The sequence below is a fragment of the Pleurodeles waltl genome, chromosome 9 (assembly GCF_031143425.1).
Source record: "Pleurodeles waltl isolate 20211129_DDA chromosome 9, aPleWal1.hap1.20221129, whole genome shotgun sequence".
Lineage (NCBI taxonomy): Eukaryota > Metazoa > Chordata > Amphibia > Caudata > Salamandridae > Pleurodeles > Pleurodeles waltl.
In genome coordinates, this window is record NC_090448.1 from 38,724,112 (window position 1) to 38,736,267 (window position 12,156).

At 47.6% G+C, this 12,156-nt stretch overlaps 1 protein-coding gene across 1 annotated transcript in view; it reads left to right on the top strand.

The window, feature by feature from the left end:
- The window catches only part of LOC138259571 (solute carrier family 26 member 6-like), a 133,997-nt gene that overhangs the window by 66,329 nt on the left and 55,512 nt on the right, over positions 1 to 12,156 (top strand). The window contains exon 10 of the mRNA XM_069207403.1: positions 10,717 to 10,794. Coding sequence (XP_069063504.1) covers positions 10,717 to 10,794 — 78 coding nt within the window. The remainder of the gene's footprint in view (positions 1 to 10,716; positions 10,795 to 12,156) is intronic.

Below are 12,156 nucleotides of genomic sequence, written 5' to 3' on the forward strand. Positions count from 1 at the left end.
CAATTGTGGCAGGCCAGGCTTAGCCTTTTCTTCCTCTTGAGTTGGTAAGTGACATTTAGGTGTTATGCAAAACATAAAATATTATGACAATGGTTTTACCAATGACATCAATTGAAGTGGTCATTAGCTCTCACTTACAGCCAGCTTTAGCTGTCTGTTGTTGAAAGATCAATATTGCTTTGCATTGATTGGCTTTCTTGTCATTCTCATTTGCCTGCTTCTTATCCAATGGCTTTCCATCCTCTTTGTATCTTCCCTGGAGCATAGCTTCTTTACCATCCTTTTGCTTGAATAACGTGTATCCTTTTACTTCTTACATTCAGGGAAATACTTTCTATGTCTTCACTACAGACAGCTTTAGCTGTCTGTTGGGCAGGCCTGTGTTTTTCCTGTAAATGTATAGTAGACTTTAGGTCAGCCCCTTGCTCAGGATTGAACGACTCTGTTGCTTAAACCCTTCCCTGCTCCTCATTCAACAGCTTCCCTCCCTATTCATAAGTATGTCCCGCCCACAAGCATTTCTGTCTCACAGTGTTCTGATTGGTTGGCATGCATCAGTCTAGTAACATTGCATACATTCAGGGAACTACTTTTTTCTTTTCCTGGAACCACTCCATAGGAGTACATGTGTTTTCCCTTATGCTGCTTCTTCCTTCAACGTATCCCGCATCACCCTCACTCTTGGTGTTGCTTCGCTGAGCCCTCCAAATTCCGCTCATTTAATACCCACAAGGCCTGTGTCTGTGTTCTCTTCCTATTACCACCCAGGCCCCACCTCCTCATTGCTGGCGGTCCTTTCTGCTTCCCACCCGCTCCTTGTAATATTTTTATTAGTATTTTTTTAAGAGGGCCAACTCGCAACGTTTTCCGCACTCTGCATGCCTTTTTTATATTCTCTAAAACAATTTTACCTCACAGATCTAAAATGGGGTATCCTCCATGTTAAATTGGTAGGTACAAAAATGGTCACCGGCATCATGACACATACATATTGTTTTTTTTCTGTGGCAGCCATCTTGGAATGGGTTCATCTTATCAAAAATGCAATTCAAAATGTTTTTATTGTATGTGTGCATACATGTCTTAATGCATTCATACCCATACATTTGCAAAAAAAACAGGAAAAAACAATTGCTCAGCATTTTAGAATCAATAAAAATGTCTTTCCCAGCTCTTGTTTCTTTTGCTTTCAGAGTTTTCTTGCTCTCGCCTCCTCTCCCTTATATGCTGTATCCCCCTTCACATCTCTACCCCACTCCCATCTTGTTGTCCTCCACTCCCTAGCTTTTCAGTTGCTTGTTCCACCTCTCTCTTTCCAGCTCAGCTCATTCTTTATCGGTCACCACTGCCCCTCCTTTGCTCCTCCACCCTGCTCACCACTGGTCATGAGAAGTGCTGACTTGCTCCTGCATTGCACCCCCCCCTCCCCTTAAGGTCCTTTTTTCTTAATTTTACATTTTTTTGAAACTTTTTAGGAGGTCTTAGCAGCTGTAATTTGCTACTTGGCTACTCCTTTCTCTAAATATGCTTCTGCGCTTTTTTTTTTACATTCTATTTAATCTACCACTCCAAAATGGACGTCAGACATCTTGGAATGGCAAAAAGAGGAACACTTCCAATTATATTATGATCACGAGGAGAGAGCCAAGGAAGGAGTTGTTGCTGTTAGGGACTGGGTTATAGTTAGTGGCACCTGGTAGTTTGCTTGAATACACATACTCACACTCATCTACATGCACACTCACTCACACCCACCCATTCACAAGGGCACACATACACACACCATTCACATGCCATACACAGGCACATACCCATTCACAGCACACATGCAAAAAAACACATACATTTATACATACACAGGCCCACTCAACACTAAAATAATAACTTACCGGGCCAGGGCATTGACCTCGGGTGGCAGGAGGGATTCCTCAGTGGTTCCTTGAGGCTTCATGGAAGTGAACCACGGAAGATCCTACTGCCTTTTCTCATTGGCTGACCTTATCATGGGTCAGCCAATGAGAGCAGGACCTTTCCTTATTCGTCACAGAGTGGGATGAGGTCAATGCAACTTGCTGAGCCCACCCCAATCTATAACGAGGTATCAATGGACAATCTGCCTCAGGGCTTAAAACGGAAGCAATGAGGTCTGAATCTATTGGAGATGCACCACCTTGTCATGACGCAGAGAACCTTGCACTGTTTTGCTGGGCTAAGAAGGTCACTCTCAGCCTGACAGACACTCATCATGCTTTGAAAAAGGGGGGGTTCGGGCCCCTCTGCCTTTAATGACGTGCCACTCCTGGTTAGTATTAAAAACACATGGAAGGTTCCAAAATGAGAGTCCAGGTTTGCCGGGTCATTTTGAGTGGGTAAAGTTATTCCCCATTTGGTACTGTTGAGGGGAAAGGAGAGTGGGATAAAAGAAGTGTTGTGTGGGCAGAAGGCAAATATTTTGAGGTCAGAAGATTTGGAATGACAGCATGATTGGTTAACTTAAGAGAGAAGATCTAATTTATTTTCTAGTCATAGAATTTCACCAGATGAAGGTGATCTTACCTTAATGTCCATGGAATGGGTCCCTCCAGCCTTGGGTGTCCTCCTGGGGTGGGCAAGGGTGACAGGGGGTGTCCCTGGGGGCATGGGAGGGCACCTCTGGGCTCCTTCCGAGCCCACAGGTCCCTTAACGCCTGCCCTGACCAGGCGCTAAAAAACGGCGCAAAAGCGGCTGGACGTCATTTTTTTTGACCCGCCCACTCCCGGGCGTGAATTTTGCCCGGGAGTGTAAATACGGCGCACATGCCTCGGAGTCAATTTTTTAGACGGGAACGCCTACCTTGCATATCATTAACGCAAAGTAGGTGTCCACGGTAAAAAAAATGGCGCAAACTCCATGGACTTTGGCGCTAGACGCGTCTAACCCCAAAGTATAAATATGGAGTTAGTTTTGCGTCGGAATTGCGTCAAAAAAAACGACGCAATTCCGGCGCAAACAGAGTATAAATATGCCCCCTAGTGTTCTTCACAAGTTTGTAGTTGCTAATGAATGGTCTGGGGAGAATTTTGGAAAGCTAGGAAGTAAAGGAATGGTGAAGATACCTAGCAAATATTGAGATTTTATTATGAGCTAAAGGCCCAATTTAGAGTTTGGCAAAAAGGGTACTCCATCACAGACACGATGGCGTACCCCACCGCCACATCGTCGGTCCACCAGCCTCATCTTCACCTGGGGGTGACTTTGAGTATTGCATCAACAGAGCCCCCATTGTTTCCATCGATGGAATATGTAGTTGAAGATCTGATGACGCAACGGAGGAGGAGCCGTTGGAGGAAGGACATTAAACTGCCCGCCCCCTTTAGGGTGGCTATTGTAAGGTCTTTTTTCTTTAGTTCATTACAACAAGGAAAAACCTGGTGGTGAGGGACAAGGAGAAACAATCTGTACCTCAGTAAAAACTTGAAAATGCAACTACTCCAACGTCACACTTTTCTCAGCTGTCGGTGCTTTGTCAGTGGATTTCTGAATACCGTTAACAATATGAATCTCCAGATACATTGTTGAGGAGAATATTTTCCCCTATAGAAAAACTCAGACCCTGCAACCCATGACATGCTGGGATTTTCACACCCTAAGAACACCCATGACAGGGGAACATTTGTGTGTGTTGCTATGGTGGGGCAGTGCCAGTAGAGGTACGTAAAACCTCACTAATGTACAAGTTAGTGGATGCTCTACTCTTTTGTATGTAAAGCCTCCCAAAACAGGCCAAACCGGTCCCTACCATAAAGTTTTATTTGAACCATGTGGGCTTGTTGGAATGGAAAAGGTCCTTTGCATGTTTCTGGAGAGTTAGCACCACAGGTTTGAGTGCATAATAGCAGAGTGTGCGCTGAGGGCTTATTTTAACACAAAATGTGTTCTGGAAAGGCACAACATGTGCAACCCCTCCTTGTGTGTTACTAATGTCAGCTTTCTGAGCTGTTAAGGATTGATAGTGGTGGCAATGACAGATTATAGTTGCAGGATAGGTATTTTTATGAGTCATCACCAAAGAGAGAGTCACCTACTTCCTTCTTCTTTATTTATGAATTGATCTATCTGTTTCCTGCACCAGGTGCTTTTCTCCACCCGTATGGGACATGGAAGCCGCATGTGTATGTGTAACTCCTGTGTGTTAATGGTGTCCATGGAATACATTTGTTATATGTGGCAATGGCTACAGAGGAATCTAAAATCCAAATGGTACCTACGATAGAGCTTGGAGAGAGGTCAACAATGCGAATTGTAGGTGTCCTCCAGGACATTTCTGAGGACAGACTCCAGGGTGTGAAGAAAAGGACACAATGGCCCTTAGAAGTGTAGAGAAATTCCTCTACTCTTTGCTGCTCCATTGTTCCCTGGAAGTGCTCCACCCACAGGTTAACTGACAGATAAGTGGGACACTGTCTTCCTTGTTTTGGGTCTCTGCTTACAGGAGACTCCCAACTCTAACCATCCTGACACTGGAAGACAAAGGGCCTGATTACAAGGCTGGCAGTCACTAGACCGCCAGCCTCACGGTGGCGGTCAGGACTGCTGCTGCTGTGGCAGTCTGACCACTACATTACAACCCTGGCGGTCAGACTGCCAGGGTACTGCTGTCACCGCCAGGTTCAGTGAGCCCGATGGGCTGACGGTAGCGGAGGTCGGATTCGGCCAGAGCCACCCAGCTGATTACAACTTGGTACTCCGCCAGCCATTTCAAGGCGGTATCACTGCCATGAACAGGCTGGCGGAGAACAGGCTCAAGGGGCCACAGTAGGGCCCCTGTGCTGCCCATGCACTAGGCATGGGCAGTGCAAGGGTCTCCCTGCCCAGCAACCTCGCGCATTGTGAGGGTACTGCTGCCACTTTCCGGCTGGGCTGAAGAGCAGAAACTTTGGTTTCCACCTGTCAGCCCAGTGGGAAAGTCGTAAAGAGCCCTGTGGGGAGGTAGCCAACATGGCAGCAACCTCCCCCTCGGATGTGTGGCAGACGGGTTATCCCGTCCGCCGAGCTCGTAATGAGGCCCAAAGTCTGTGGCAGGTCCAATCTGGGAGGAATAAGCAAAACGCAGTACCTGCCTAAAACCGGTCCCAGAAGTGGTCTTTTTGGAATATACAAAAGCTGTCTGCATCCTTAGTATAAATATGCGACAGAAACTTCCAGGCAGTGCGCCAGGATTTCCATACCAGTTTCTAGGCTCCAAACCAGTGGCAATCAATTTGTTTATCTGTGCTCCGGTGTGGGGTGGGTTCAATCAAACATTCAATCAATCAATCAGTTTTTATAAAGCGCAACTACTCACATGTGAGGGTCTCAAGGTGCTAGTGGTGGGTCTGGGCCTCATTCCAAGAGCCATGTCTTGAGGTTCTTCCTGATGATGGTGAGGGATGGGCTTTGTCTGAGATGCGTGCATAGGTTGTTCCAGGTCTTGGATGCAAGGTAAGTGAAAGATCTTCCTCCGGCTGTGGTTTTCCAGATGCGTGGAATGGTGGCTAGTGCCTGCTGAACGGATCAGAGGGGTCTGGCGGGGTTATGGAAAGAGATGCGATGATTCATGTAGGCCGGTCCGATGTTGTGAAGGGCCTTGTAGGTTCAGAACCAGAAATCTAGAGAGTTCTACAGCCTGCCAGGCAAAGCTGCCTTTGGGCCTGCCTTAAAGTAACAGGCTGATGACTGCTCAGGAAGGGCATTAGAGGAGCCAATGCATGAGTAAGACACTGCCTAGAAAAGGACAGCAACAGAGCTGAGGCGGTGACGTACTGTGACTGCTGCTACAACTTGTAGGAGGCTTGCTTTGCTCAAGCGGGAGGGTGAGGTCTGGGGGGTGTGGGTGTCCCAGCAGTGTGCGTTGAAGCCGGAGTGCCCATGACTGTGGAGTTATCCTGAAAAACCCACTCTGTGCTTCCATGGCCTCCTGACGAAGAGCCTTATCGCCTAGCAGTGCGCAGTCATGAAAACATCATGACCACACACAGCGGTCTCAACCAACAAACCTGATTTCTGGATGAGGTTCTTTGCCAAGGAAGAAGGCATCCCCTGTTGTCAGACAAAAACAGTGATTGACGTCTTACCCTCATCGTTCCAATTGCTGCAGCCATGGATTGGCTTCTAACTTTGACTGGGGCATGGGCTTGTGTCTGGATCCAAAGAAGATCTAGCAGAGCTGAATCCATCATACGGCAAGCAACGTGACATGGGCACATCTGCTCCAGCACCAACACTCATGCTGCTGACTCTCCCCTAACTGGACGTGTACACATAGTCTCAACACAGACAGCAACAGACTCTTCACTTGGTGGGTCGTGCAAGGACTCACACCACTTGGAGCACCGCCCCCTCTACCTTCCTCCCCCTCCGATTATGGGCACTTATAGGCTGGACCTGCATCTCATGAACACCAAAATGGCATAAAGTGTACTGTGCAATTGTATTGCCAGGAGTAAGAAGACTCATCTCTTTTTTGGGACTGATCAAAGATTCAACCATATTGTAAAAGCTCCTCACAAACAGTTCCCTTACAATTTCCTAAAAGGTCTGAGGTTGAGTTTGCATAGGTCATTGCCTAATACCTATACTAGAGAAGCAGCCAGGCTATTACCCAAAATCAACACACTTTCCTTAAGACAACTCATTGCTTTCTATTTCTAAAAATACAGAGGAAAGTACTTCCTTTTGTACCTAAGGAGCCATTTTATTCTTATTCAGGCCACAGTTAGCTCCAGAATTGATACCAATACTGCCCGTATCTCGGGTTACCAAAATACCTTATTCATTGTTTTCAGCTGGTCAAAACTGCAGCAAGACTTCTTCTAAATTTCCCTTAGAAAACCCAGATCTCCCCTTGCTTAAAGGAACTGCAAAGGCTGACCTTTTGGTAAAAAGGTGAATTTATGTCTGTGTGTCTGTTATAAAACATTATACCAATCTAGCATGAGAGTTCTATCCGATCCTTTTCAATGTTAACTTCCACGTCGGCTTCCCTTAACCACTTCAGGCAGCCGTGGACCACCCGTACAGGCTCAGGGGCCACGCCCCCCTACCTTTTTCCTGACGTGAAGAGTGTCTGTCAGGCTGAACAAATGTCAGCCAGACATACATTCTTCTGGTTCAGGTGAGGCAGCTAGAAGCTAGACATGCGCTAAATGCGCAGACTCCTGGCTGCATGAGCCGAATTTTGCTGGGCTGAAGAAGTCACAGCCCTGTGGGTGCGACCTCTTTCAGCCTAGCAAAAGTGCCTCGAGGCCCTCCCCCTCAGGACAAGGGGGAACGTAACTGATTGCTTCAGACCTGGGCTCTTCAGCTCTAAGCCCTGAAGGGCCCAGGGCAGAGTGTCAATCAGTGACACATCTTCACAGAGCGGGGTGGGGCCAGCAGTCTCACTGACCCCATCACACTCTGTGACGAGTTGGGACTGCTGCCTTCCCTCACTGGCTGACCTTAGGTTAACCAAAGAGGGAAAGCAGCAGTCCCAACCCTCCTGGATCCTCCAGGGCTTTCCTGTTGGAGCTGCTGGTCTTGAGGTAAGTTTTATTGATGTTTTTGTTTGGTCCATGCATGCGTGTATCAATGTATGTGTATTGTTAGTGAGTATTGTGAATGGTTGTGTGAGTGTGTGTGTGAATGAGTGGGTGTGAGTGAGGTGTATGTTTGCATGTGTAACCGCCCCCTCTCCCACCCTTCTCCCTCGTAAAATAACCGGCTGCCACTGACTTCAGGTATTCGAACAGTTCACCAGATCAGGAAAGCTCACCAAGGCGGACGCTGCTTTCCTTACCAGTGACTGAGATTCTTCTTCCATTTCACATTCTCTCACTGAGGATCATCTCCAATTCCAGAAGGCTCTTAACACCTTGCTCTTCACGGTGTGATCTGTTGATATTCTGCTTATTCACCTCTTCCAGTGCTTGGATGACATATTTGGTATGTGCACACCTTTCACATTAAGGGATATATTTATGTAGCTTCCCCACAGCACGCAACCCTGCTGCACTGCACGAAAGGGAAAGGGCAGGAGTGAGCTGTGTTTAACAAACTACAATGCATTCCTGCCCTGTCCTTGCGCTGGTGCCCTTTTGTCTGCCTAGCACCAATGCAGGTACCCTTGTGCTGTGGTGCAAGGGTGCCTGCGTGGTAGACAGGATTGTAAGAGGGACACCTTCCTGCACAAAAACAATCCTCTGAGTTTTTTTCCTCTTTCTATGTGTGCTGCAGAATGCAGGTAAAAGGAGAAATAAAGATATTTTCCGGAGGCGTAGCATTTTGACACATTCTCAGGTTTGCCAGTTTTGTTAAATCTGGGAATGCACCAAAATCCATGGGTGGAGAATACGTAGGACCACCCATGCTCCACTCACGGAATGACTCCCTGGGGCAGAGTAACGCAAGGCAGCGATTTCTGCTGCGTTGCGTTACTCTGGATTTATCAAACTATGCAGGGCCACGCAAAGTGGCCTTGCATGGCTTCATAAATCCCACTTCGGTTTTGCGTCACCTTTGCACCCCCTTGCTGGTGCAAGGCCGACGCAAAATCTTCATAAATATGCCCCTCAATAAAGGGTGTACTTGGTGCTTGCCTTTCAGCTCAATAGTAAAGTTAATTCCCTGGACACCAGTGGAAACTGGCTCTCATTGTCACAACCTGGGCATGGCCCTGTCTTAGCTGGGACTACTGAAAAAGTTCCCGCAGACTTTTTTCAACCTGTGCAATTCTTCCAATTTCTCTTCAGTGAATTAGGATTGAAAAATTGTGTGCGGAAACTGGGCATAACTATGCTCAATTTAGGTTCTCACATTGATTTGTGAATCAGTTCTGCTGTTTTTGTTCCCTAAACTCCTCACAGTGCAGAGCTATGTCAAGCTCAGCTCACTCTGTTCTTGTTCCTGAAGCTCATCACTTGATTGTTAATATGACCAAATCTCCCCCACTACTTTCATGTGCCCTGTGCTCCTCACTCTGACCATATGTCCAAAACTACTAACACTGTCCACGTGTCTCAGGCTCGTCATGCTGTCAGTCCATGTGCTACGACCACCTTTGTCCACCTATGCCTGTCTATGTGTTGTGAGCATCTCACAGTGTCTGTGTTCCAAGATTCTCATAATAGCTTTCAGTGTGTGTCAAGCGCCTCTCACACTGCACGTGTGTCCCAGGCTCATCACTGTATGCTTAATAAGCCAAAAACTCCTCTCACACTGGCCAAGTGCCAAATGCTTCTCACACTCTGCCTCTATAGACCAAACTCCTGACACTATTGTTGTGTTCTGAGCTTCTCACACTGCTGATCCATGTGTCTCAAGCATCTCACACTATGTGTCTCAAGATTGACCATCACTAGATTGTTAAATTGCGAAAAACTCCTCCCACACTGGTGAAGTACCCCAGGCACCTCTTTCTGTCTGCCCAAGGTCACAAAGCTTCTCACACTGCCTGTCCATGTGCCCGAGCTCCTCTTTCTGGATGCCCAAGGTCACAAAGCTTCTCACACTGCCTGTCCATATACCCCGAGCTCCTCTTTCTGGATGCCCAAGGTCACAAAGCTTCTCACACTGCCTGTCCATATACCCCGAGCTCCTCTATCTGTGTGCCCAAGGTCACAAAGCTTCTCACACTGCCTTTCCATGTGCCCCGAGCTCCTCTTTCTGGATGCCCAAGGTCACAAAGCTTCTCACACTGCCTGTCCATGTACCCCGAGCTCCTCTATCTGTGTGCCCAAGGTCACAAAGCTTCTCACACTGCCTGTCCATGTGCCCCGAGCTCCTCTTTCTGTCTGCCCAAGGTCACACACCTTCTCACACTGCCTGTCCATGTGCCCTGAGCTCCTCTATCTGGATGCCCAAGGTCACAAAGCTTCTCACACTGCCTGTCCATGTACCCCGAGCTCCTCTTTCTGTCTGCCCAAGGTCACAAAGCTTCTCACACGGCCTGTCCATGTACACCGAGCTCCTCTTTCTGTCTGCCCAAGGTCACAAAGCTTCTCACACGGCCTGTCCATGTACCCCGAGCTCCTCTTTCTGTCTGCCCAAGGTCACAAAGCTTCTCATACTGCCTGTCCATGTACCCCGAGCTCCTCTTTCTGTCTGCCCAAGGTCACAAAGCTTCTCACACTGCCTGTCCATCTAGTCCGAGCTCCTCTATCTGGATGCCCAATTCACAAAGCTTCTCACACTGCCTATCCATGTGCCCGAGCTCCTCTTTCTGGATGCCCAAGGTCACAAAGCTTCTCACACTGCCTGTCCATATACCCCGAGCTCCTCTTTCTGGATGCCCAAGGTCACAAAGCTTCTCACACTGCCTGTCCATATACCCCGAGCTCCTCTATCTGTGTGCCCAAGGTCACAAAGCTTCGCACACTGCCTTTCCATGTGCCCCGAGCTCCTCTTTCTGGATGCCCAAGGTCACAAAGCTTCTCACACTGCCTGTCCATGTGCCCCGAGCTCCTCTATCTGGATGCCCAAGCGCACCAAGATCTTCTCAATGCCTGACAGTGTTCTCCAAGCTCGTCATAGTCTATGTGACCCCCCCAGTTCCCCACAACGCCTGCCTTCGTGGTGGAGTGAGCGCCTGGCCGACTCCTTCATCGAGCTGCAGTTTTATTACCATGCTGCATCCTCCCAGCTCCCACATCTTCAGATCTGAACACAGAACTGATTTCTTCTGTACTTGACTGCATGTCTCTGTTTCTTCTTCTTCTCAGGTGGCCGGATCAATATCTGCGCTCATTATCCTGATAATCATCCTGAGGGCTGGATCACTGTTTGAACACTTACCCAAGGTATGTATTGCCCTCGTGGCTTGCTGAGGGTCTGACCAGTGCCATTCCTATCCAGGGACACTCTGGGGCTACAAGTGCAAAGCACGCTTACTTTGGCCAGAGTGCATGAATTTGCACCAGTGCAGGGAGATTTGATGCCTACAAATGGAACTTTTGCACCAGTTTGTCAGAACAGATGTTCTTTTGTTGACTGGTGCAAATCGTAGAAAATCTGGTTCCTGGTGAGCATTAATGTATGTATTAATCTACCCCCAACTGTCCATTTTAAGAGTTTTGCAGGTCACTAAGGAGTTCACACAGAGGCATGAGGTCGATGATGGAGTGTTTTTTTTTTTACAAGGGCATGGAACTTCAAGGTGACCTGATATATTCTTACAATGTCCCCAGTTGGCAGTACATTATTCCATATAATCCATGGGCACCACCATGACCTCCTTCTATTCTGCCACCAGGGTGTCTGGCCCAATGTGTGCGGTCTCTCCTTCCTGAGAGGCTGAGCCGTGTTGTACTTTAGGATCCTGCAAAATGGTGGCAGTGGGATTCACAACGCTGCTGTGTGGGATGACCCTGTCCGGCGAGCTATAGCAGGGGGTTTACAGGCACATCCATAGGTGGCTTCTGCATCCTGCTAGGCTTTGGCAGGAGAATTCCCATCACCACCATGTTTGGCCTTTCTGTCCTTTGAGACTGAGGCAGGAGGATTGTCTGAAACCGGTCCCAGCATGCTTGTTTCCGGTCCAGGGAGGATCTGACCTGGTAGTTGGGATGGACTCTTCCCATGGGGAATGGGGTCAAGACTGATTTGCATATGGCTGGGTCCAAACTGGGGTGGCATGGTGAGCAAAAGAATTAATGGATTAAACCCAGATCTGTGATCGGGGTGAATGTTTGACTGGTTCCGGATTCCGCCCATCATTTTCGTTTGTTAGGAGGATTGTCAGTGCCATCATACGCACCCTTTCATTCATAGATGCCCCCTCTTTCCTATTTACGTGGGCTTCCTCCTCAGTGGTGAGACAACAGACAGTGCAGCAAGGACACTGTCACGCACGTCACTACTCGCTTGTAATAAATTATTACAAGAGAATATTTACGTGCTATTAAAAGTTCCTTCTGTCTTAAGAAAGTGCCTCTAATAAGAAAGTAATTTGTGCACCATAATAGGGAGATGTTACACTTCTACTAATTATTAAGTGAGACAACTAAAAAAAAAGGTTTCTACCATTTAAATGATGATCGCACTTGTGATGTCTTTTATCAGGAGCCTTTATGCCACAAAAAATGTTTCACAAGAAATTCAATCACTGCTAAAAATGACAATCCCGTATTTGTTCTTACCGTTCATGTAGGATTAGGAAAACA